The 9,796-nt window shown below is 45.7% G+C and overlaps 1 protein-coding gene across 1 annotated transcript in view; it reads left to right on the plus strand.

The window, feature by feature from the left end:
* Positions 1 to 7,974, plus strand: part of TMEM132C (transmembrane protein 132C) — a 309,285-nt gene extending 301,311 nt beyond the window's left edge. Inside the window, exons 8-9 of the mRNA XM_063144326.1 lie at positions 863 to 1,054; positions 6,668 to 7,974. Coding sequence (XP_063000396.1) covers positions 863 to 1,054; positions 6,668 to 7,867 — 1,392 coding nt within the window. The 3' untranslated portion in view covers positions 7,868 to 7,974. The remainder of the gene's footprint in view (positions 1 to 862; positions 1,055 to 6,667) is intronic.
* Positions 7,975 to 9,796: the final 1,822 nt, after the last annotated feature.

Raw genomic sequence — 9,796 nt, forward strand, 5'->3', positions numbered from 1 at the left:
TTTGAGTAAAAAAAAAAAAAAATGTACCAAAATGATTTACTTGCCAAATAGAATGAACCAGAATGCGGTCGGTCGTTAGTATTGGCACTTTTATAGACCTGTGATTCTATAAAGACTGATCTATCCAGTGGAATTTTAGGATGTTTTTATAATGTATACTCCAGTATGTTTTTGATTCATTTTTATGTATTTTATACTTAATTTTGATCCAAATGGAGAGGCGGGTAAGAAATAAAATTATTATTATTATTATTATTATTATTATTATTATTATTATTATTATTATTATTACTACTACTACTACTACTATAATTATTAGGCTTCTCCAGGACCTACCGCTGCAATTTCCAAGTCATGTTAAGAGCCTTGAGATGCCTGTTTGTTTGTATTTATTTATATTTATAATACTTCTAGATTGCCTTACATGTCAGGAACCTTCCCAAAAGGCCTTCCAACAATAAAATAGACTGATACAGGGCCTGTTCAGAGGACACGCTAAACCATGGTTAGGCCCCTAACCCTTTTGCAGCAAAGGGTTAGTGAGTGTGTTTAAATCATAGTTATGTAGCCACCATGGTTAGGAATGGTTCACACAACACACTGAGGCATAATGTTGAACTCAAAACGCTTTACCACCATGGCTTAGCGTGTCATCTGAACAGGGACACAGTAATGAAACCGGGGGGGGGGGGGGAGGGGATCCTTAAAAACCAAACACCAGCAATAAAACAATCTAGCCAAGACAGTAGTGTGTGTGTGTGTGTGTGTAAATGCCAGATATCATAAGGAAATGGAATGGTAGGGAGGACTGTCATTCTTTTAATCCCTTTCTTAATGGATCACATTATGGCTTCCTCCAAAGGTCCTGTCTCCGCTCTCCGACTCCATCTTGGCAGAGAAGACCGTGACAGTATTGGATGACAAGGTGACCATCACAGATATGGGTGTCCAGCTGGTAGCCGGATTGTCGCTTTTTCTTCAACCCAGTGCAGCGAGTAACCGGGCTATTGTGGCTACCGCAGTTGCCCAAGAGTTGCTCTATACCCCCAAACAGGTAGCGTATCTGGAGCCCTACTGTGCCTCTTCTCCCGGCTGAAATACTCCAAGCTGTGTGCGAGCTATCATTCCATAACTCAGGTTTCCATTTTGCATGTTCAGCTTTCTAGTCCATATTGTTAAGGTGATAGGTTTGAAAGTGCAGGGTGAATTTTAGAAGTCAGAGAAACTGATGGGCAGGGGATTCATCAATAGGGCTGAACTTTGTGTCCTATCTTTCTGCTATCCTTTCTCCTTGAGTAGTCAACATCATGCAGAATACAAACAATTGCAGAACACTGCTTGATTCACAGAATTCAGAATATATGAAGATGCAAAGTTTCCTCTTATCAAGTCAGACTCTTCTCATTGGCGTTAGGTCTGCAAGGACCCAATTTGGGGGGGGGGTCTTTCCCAGCTCTGGCCCTACAGTGCTTTTTACCTGGAAATGCTCAAGATCAATCCTGTGGCACTTCTGCATGCAATTTGGGTGCTTTATCACCAAGCTACAAGCCTATTGACTCTCTCTCTCTCTCTCTCTCTCTCTCTCACACACACACACACACACACAAACACACACACACACAAGAGAAGCTACACGGTACTCAAGTCCAGCCAAATTATTTAGGGACCTGAAACTGCCCTTTCATGAGACTCAAAAGCAGCTGACTGAGGCAGCTGGCTTAGAGCTTTTCTACACACAGTAAAAATCCCGCACCTTACCGTGGCTTTTGTAATCACACCATCACAACATGCTTCTTCACACACGACGTGATTTTCTCGCTTCTCAGAAAGGCCCCATTGTCTTTTAATGAGACAGCGCCATCTAGTGGCAGAGAGATCCCGCTTTTTCCGGATATTACCACATTATCTGTGGTTCTTTCAAATGCCCGGTTTCCAGGCGTTAATGCGATAGACATCCTGGCTGTTGGCGACATCGTCTAATGGACCTGCAAACTTCCATGAGTGGCTTATCACGAGCATGCTATAAATTGCCCATTTAGGGAAGCTCTCAGTCTCAGGAGAGTTGCTAAGCCTCCTTGGTTACTCCCTTTTGCCTTTGGCCATGCCCCTTTTTCCTTTGACTCCGCCCACTACTGGAAAAATGGACCCCAAGATCTCTGAAATTGAATTTGGCCCTGTATTAGAGTGAGGGTTTTTTAAACAAGGGGAGGTTGTATTTTGAATTATCCCATTTCCCCATCATTAGTCAGATTGGGTGAAGGAGATACAGAGTTGAGGAGAGAGAGAGAGAGAGAGAGAGAGAACAGAAGAAGCACATTCATTTCTTTGAGCTAGAAGGGCAATGCAATTCACCTCCACTGTCCTATTATTCTCAGAATTGGCTGACAGAGACAGGTTAGCAGTTGGACTCATTAGGTCACCAGCGTGTTGATCCTACTTAATTCAAGGGGCTAGGAGGCTCTGAGTCACCCAGGCAAAGCTTCCGAGAAGCAAGTCTGGGGTCACGGCTCATATGGAGGCGAGGAATGCATAAACCCCCCGATGTCGAGGCAAATCAGATGAGAAGGCAGAGGGAGGTCAGTAACTACTGATCCAGAAGGACACCCATCGCCTGGAACGCTCAGTAACTTGGGCCAAGTCCAAACTTGCTGCAGAGGAGATGGTAGAAGTAGCTCTGGCATTTGTTGATTCATTATATTTTGAATGCAGCCAATAACAACCATTCCTTGTGCAGATTGCAAACAGCAAAAAGACCAAAATGCAAAACAAACCGTTAAAAACAGAAAATCCACGGCCAATATTTAAAGGAATAAAATGCAAGGCGAGACCACAAGCAGTCCGGGAATGGGTAGAGATATATGAGAACAGCCCTAGAAATCTAGACTAAAGGAGGGGAACATACTGCTTTCGAAGGCTCCCCGGTGTTTAGATAGCACCCACCTTGCCTGCAGATAGAAAATGAAGACGCCAGGGAAAGGGCCCTGCCACGGAACGCCTACGTGGCTTCTGGCTCTTCCCTCTCAGTCTGGCTGCCCATCGAGCCAGAAACTGGTTCAGGAGAAAAGAAAAGGAAGCAAGGTAGGTAAATGTTAATGGCCACTTATGCTCTGCTCCTTTTATCTTGCGGTACTAATGGGAGAAAGTGCAGGGATGTCTTCGAGTGAAATAACGGCGGCCTGTTCTTCATGCTCTACTAAGCCTGGCGCGGAGCCCCCTGCCTTGTCATTTTCCTTCTCCTTTCCATTCACAAATGGAAACTACCTCTGAGAGAGAGAGAGAGAGAGAGAGAGAGAGAGAGAGAGAGAGAGAGAGAGGCAGGCCATGGCTAGATGAGGGGGATGCACAGCAACGATCTTGCAATTTTATGATTGCGAGATTGTCGCCCTCATCTACACGCAGTGTGCGACATCGTGGCCACCATTTTGAATTTATTTTTCTTAAAGGAACAGGAGTGCACGAGCGCTCCAACGAAATTGTAAGGTTTTTTTTAAAAAAACACCTCGCACTTCCCCCACCCCACCCCCAATGCTCTGTGCCCCATGCCCAGGTCCCGGTTACTCGCGAGGAGCTGGGACAACCCGCGACGCCCAGCCGCATGTTCTGCGGTCTCGGGATGATCCCAAGACTGCGGAAAAAGCAGGGGGAAAGGGCCTGCCGATATCCCAGGGCAAGGGAGCCCCGTGCGTCATGTGGATGCACAGGGATGATCCCAGGGCGATCCCAGGGATATTGGCTGGTCTAGCTATGCCCAGAGAAAGAGAGAGAAATGGTAATTAACCATGATTGCAATACATAGAATCTCAGCTCCTGGACTTGAGGTTCTTTATTTCTGGTTGAATATACCACCATTCCTTAACCCCTGGGATTTGATTAGATTCCCAATGCTTTGGCTATACTGTACCTCTAGTGGCCAAGATCATGTGACACTGGCCTGGTTCAGACAACACACTAAACCATGCTGCTGAACCACCAAATGGTTAAAGGAATGCATTCCATGGTTTAGAGTGTTTCTTTATTGTGGTTTATTAACAAGGAAATCACAGTGTCCTAGATAGCTTCCCCCACCCTCCTGCCAGACATTGTTCATAGACTGATACTAACATTTCCTGGACAGCAGGTAGCTTCACTGTCCAAGTGTGGTGATGGAGGCAGGGGTAGCAGCTGAGCTGCTGAGCAATGCACAGCAAAATGTGACTGATCTCAGCCCACAAATTCAATTTTAACCCACCCAGATTCCAGGGTGTTAATTCAGGGATGCCGACAAATATATGGGCCTTCCTCTCCCACGTTGACTATAGATATATTGCTGCCTTCTTTTGACTCCAAATTGTATATCATCAACATCCTTACGACCGAGGTTCGGTTCGCTAGTGCTCAATATGGGCAGGTGGGACAAATATGCAAGTTCCTGTTCCATCGCTTCACTCCTTGGTTTGTACAATTGCCGGAAGGCTGTGTAATTAGCCATTTCCTCGTCCCTGTCTTTCCCTGACAAATTCTGTGTATTGCTCTGGCTTTGAAACTCCCCTGGTCACCTCTGTTTCATTGTTGTCTGCTGAGCATGTGAAGAGTGTCAAACTCTTTGCCCTCCCGCTACAGTGCCATGACAGCTACCTGGGGAGCTCAGGCTGGAGACCTATAGGAGTCAAGCTCAAATGTTGCTTCAGCGACAGGCAACCCAGCCCACTCAGCAGATTTTTTTCATGCGTTAACCTCCTGTTTTGTTAATGGTTGCATTTAACAGTGTACAAGAAATAAACAACAGGGCAATTAAATCAAGGCTATTTATATGTGGTTATCAAGGAGAAGGCAATATAACTTTTCTTTATTTGCTTGCTAGATATGGAATCTAATAGCTTTCGTGATGATCATCCATGTGTATAGCTTACAAAGAAAACATCCCATCTGTTCTGTGAGGTTATTGTTATTGTTTTCAACATATTCTAGTTTTAAATTGAGTTTCATTTCCAAAGCATTGTTATCCGGATCAAAGAGCATATCAAAAATCTGAATAAGGAAATGAAAATTGATCCGTTAATAACTTGATGTCTCAGCTGAAATGCACATTCGGGAGAATGTGTGGTACAGTTTTCCCCAGGTAGTCCCATTTGGGTGTTTTTACCCATGTTCAAAATCCCTCCCTGACACACTGGTGTTCTTTGTCCCAGGGAGTATTTTAAATTATGTAGACTACATTCAGACACGAAAGCCATCCACTTGTGGGCAGACATGGAGCAGCCCAGTTAAAAAACACACATAGCAAAACAAACAAAAAAATGTTCCATGAGATTCTTCTGGCCATGTTTTTGAGCTCTGTTGCAAAATGCCTCCCCCTAATTCTAAATCCCATCCACAGGGAGTAAACCGGGGAAGCCATTTTGCCAAATTGGGAGGGTGGGAGGGTCAATGCAGAAACTAATCAAACTGGTTCAGAGAAAAGAGACGAGAAAAGAAGAGAAGAGAAGAGAAGGCTGAAAGTTGCCTTTACCTTGTTTATGTAGTGTGATGACTTCTTCCTGAAGCCCTCTTCCTTCTCTGCCAGTATCAGAGGCAGTAAGCCCATATATACCAGTTGCTGGGGAACATGGGTGAGAGGGTGGAGTTGCCCTCATGTCCTGCTTGTGGGTCCCTGATCGATAGCTGGTTGGCCACTGTGTGGACAGAGTGCTGGACTAGATGGACCCTAGGTCTGATCCATCATGGCTCTTCTTCTGTTCTCTGTGGCCATGATTTAGCTAGCCAATGAGAATTGTTGTTGTGGCTATCAGCCAGATGGATGGTAGCCCACTATTTCCTTGTCCTCAAGAGATATTTTATGACATGAGACTTGGACCTCTGACCCACGGGGCGAATCTGGCCTGCCTAGGGTCCCAATCCAGGCCTCCAGGGTCCCCCAGATTTTCATACCCAACTAAGGACACGCCTTTCCAAAGCCACATTGAGAAGGAAGATGGATTAGGAGGGAGGCACCTCATTTGCCCCTTGGATATGTGGCACATTTCATTAAAAGATCCTGTGTGCATCATTTTTTTTATTCTTATTTCCAAAATGAAGGAAGTTTCCCACTGGAGCCTCTTACAAGAAAAGGTGATCAATTTTCTCCTCCATATCTTCATACATGAGCTGAATCGAGAGCATTGATGTCATGGCCCAAAGAACTGTGTACTTTCTGTACCTCTACATTGATTTGTGATTTACACACAAACACACAGAATGACAAACATTTTTGAAACTGCAAGAGAGTAAGGAAAAGGGGGGGGAAATATCCTCATGAGTTCATATAAGCCACGGCTGTTTAGATCCTGGCTATGTGTTCTGTCCTCGTTGACCTCCCTTCAGAACCATGAAGGGAGATGAGTTCAGTTTAAGTTCTCAAGTTGGATCCAGGATCTGTCTTTGACAAGAGGAAAATCTCCACTCTCGGAAGATCCCTCGGCCAAATTTTGGGGGATCCCACTACACACACACACACACACACACACACACATACACCATCGCTCACCCCATTCAGCAGGAGCTCTTGATTCCTTGTGTAGCATCTTCAAGGAACTGGAGAAGTTGCCGTGGGAAGAAGGGGCCATTGGAGTCCTCTTCCACTAGCACAGTTGACCCAACCAAAATCAGAATCCTACCCCTGACCATTAACCACTTCCTTTTCCTTTTTTAGGAAGCCGTGGTCAGCTCCTGGATCCAGTTCAGCGATGGCTCTGTGACTCCTTTGGATATTTATGACCCCAAAGACTTCTCCCTCTCTGCTTCATCACTCGATGAATCCGTCGTTTCAGCCCATCAAAGCTCTACGGCGAAATGGCCGGTGGTTTCAGCGGAAGGCGAAGGGCAAGGCGCATTGGTTAAAGTGGACATGATGATCTCTGAAATTTGCCAAAAGTCCAAAAGAAAGAGTATCCTGGCGGTAGGCAATGGCAGTATCAAGGTGAAGTTTGGCCAAAATGATGCCAACTCCCCTGGGGCCGGTGACTACGACACCGACGAGATCGAAAACCACGCGAGTGACCGGAGGCAGAAGTTGTTGGACCAAGAGCGGTACGGACAAGACGGACGCTATTATGGGAGCTCATCTGCCGAACGAGAGGAAGGCACTTCCAGGAAAGTTGGTGCCACAGCCAAGTCTACAATCAAAGGCAAAGTCTTTAAAAGCAGCCTGGATGGAGAAAAGCTCTCAGACGATGGTCAGCTCCAAAACATCCCCATAGACTTCACCAACTTCCCTGCTCAAATTGACCTGCCCAAAAGTAATGGCGGCATAGAGGAGAATGACCTGGTGCAGGCGCCCAGGGGCCTCAGTGACTTGGAGATTGGGATGTACGCCCTGCTTGGGGTCTTCTGCCTCGCCATTCTAGTCTTCCTGATCAACTGTGCCACTTTCACTCTGAAATATCGGCACAAGCAAGTGCCGGCAGAAGGACAGGCCTCCATGAGTCACTCCCATGACTGGGTTTGGCTTGGGAATGAAACCGAGCTGCTGGAGAACCGAGTCGACCTCTCGCCCCGGCAGGATGAGCGCACAACCAACGTTGACCGGGGGATAGGCTTTGAGGAGAGCAACCAGCTCCTCAATGGCGGCACACCGAAAAGCATCCAGAGCCAAATCCATCAGTTGACTGATTTGGGGAGCAAACCGGGCAAAGAGCCAAAGCTTGAGCCCTCTCTGCATTCGCCCACCTCCAAGCGAAAGCGGGTCAAGTTCACCACGTTCACCACCATCCCTCCAGACGATGGTTGCCCCACCGTCAACTCCATCCTGAATTGCAACGAAGATGACATTAAATGGGTGTGCCAAGATATGGACCTGGGGGAAACGGCGGAGATCAGGAACTACATGGAGAAGCTCAAAGACAAAGCGTAGCTCTGGTTCTAGGTTTTTATGGGTTCGCAACTACACCTTGATGCCTTCAGCTGTATTGGGACATCCAAAACAAAGATGGACGGATGCGTTTGTCAGGAAGGGGACTGGAAAGATGTTAAAAATGGGGCAGATTTTTATAATCAGGGAGAGGTCTTGGTAAAAGCTGCCCACGGTAGGCTATTCTTTCTTTTCCCACCCCAGATGGGATGTCCATGCATTCGAATAAGAAGCCCAAAGGAATGACTAGGCCAGTGTGACAAACTGGAGACAAGGCAAAGTTATTATTAGGGTGTCAAAGACAATTAAACACAAGGTACCAAAAGTATTCCTTTCTCTCTCTTTTTTAAGGAAAAAGAAAAGAAAAAAGGCAGAAAACTTCTTTATATTTCTAATAAAGCATCAAAAACTATGAAAAGCGAGACTTACGAAGAGAACTGTAGAGGCACTAATCAGACAGTGGCTTGCTGGTCCTGCAAATGGAGAGAGGATGTGATGTATGGCAGAGAAAACAGAAGAGTTTGATGTTGATATTTGCCCCCTATTCTTTTCAGTTTCTTCCTTCCTTCCTTTCCCCCCCAAAACAATTGTGCCACACACTGAAAGTAGAACCTTCACCCCCAAATCTTGGTATCTCCCTGCCCCACACTCTGTCTTTCATACCTTTCTTTTGATGCAAGCAATTTGGGGTGGGGTGGGGTTAAAAAAAAGAGAGAGGGTTTGTTTAAGTATTCAAATCAAAGAGTTTCTCTGCGGCACCATTAGGCAGACTTCAGACAGGTGGAATCTGCTTTGGATTTTTTTACTAGGACCTCAAGTCTAACCAACTGGATCCTGATGCGAAAAAGATATACCTTTAGAATTAAAGAATTCAGAGTGCAGGAATTTGTGTTGAGGAGCAAAGCAGAACGGATCTCCACAGTCCTTCCTTACCAAAATCCATTCCTGGTTATGCCAAGCATTCCTGGTCATTTCAGCAGTCTAATATGGGCCTGTTCAGACAACATGCTAAGCCATGGTTAGGCCACTAACGATGGTTAGTGAGCGTGTTTAAATCCATGGTCAGCATAACATGCTAAGCCATAATATTTAGCTCAAAATGCTTAACCACTGTGGCTTAGCATGTCATCTGAACAGGGTCACTTAGTTGATGCTATTGTTAAACAACTGGAAGTCAGAGATTCTTGCCAATCTACTGAGAAACATCTTGAGAACTTCCAGTAGATCCACATCTACGTTCTGCTCTAGGGGCCAAATGTAATATCCCCCATCCCCACCCCACCCCAAAATAATGCAGAGAGAGAGAGAGAGAGAGAGAGAGAGAGAGAGAGAGAGAGAGAGAGAGAGAGAGAGAGAGAGAGAGAGAATCTTATCATTTGAAGAACTCAGAGGATTAAAATTGGAACCAATAATTTCAGTTCTTTAAAACCCAGGGATTTCATCAAGATCATGGATTGCCAAGTGTTGACTGGATTTGGCCCTGGTGCAGATGACTTTACCCCAGTGGCCAACCCAATTGTAATCAAGGTGTGAGGTAGAGGTTTACCCACACCTTCACCCTGGAAGGGTATTTCTGTAGCCCTCTTGAGGAGTTGTGGCATTAAGTGGAAGCCTAGGACCTCTACCTGTGGCAGTGGGTCTTCTCTCACAAGCTGCCATATCTTCCCCTTCTATCAACCCCTGTGCATGACTTGATGTCATGATATAGCAGCAAACTGAAAGGGTAATGGGATGGATGGGGCATGGCTGCCTCAGGAGAACAAGGTGAGAAGCAGGAGATAATCTAGGATGGCCTTGTGCCCTCTTTTACAGAGGAGAGTCCTGTGTTTGACAGACTGCCCAGTCAAAATCTGGTTTAATGATAAATAACCATCAGAATGTAAGAAGGATCTTGGTGGTCCTATTCCAGTAGGGTCACAAATCCATTCTGGG

This window comes from Elgaria multicarinata, chromosome 18 (genome assembly GCF_023053635.1).
Source record: "Elgaria multicarinata webbii isolate HBS135686 ecotype San Diego chromosome 18, rElgMul1.1.pri, whole genome shotgun sequence".
Taxonomy (NCBI): Eukaryota; Metazoa; Chordata; class Lepidosauria; order Squamata; family Anguidae; genus Elgaria; species Elgaria multicarinata.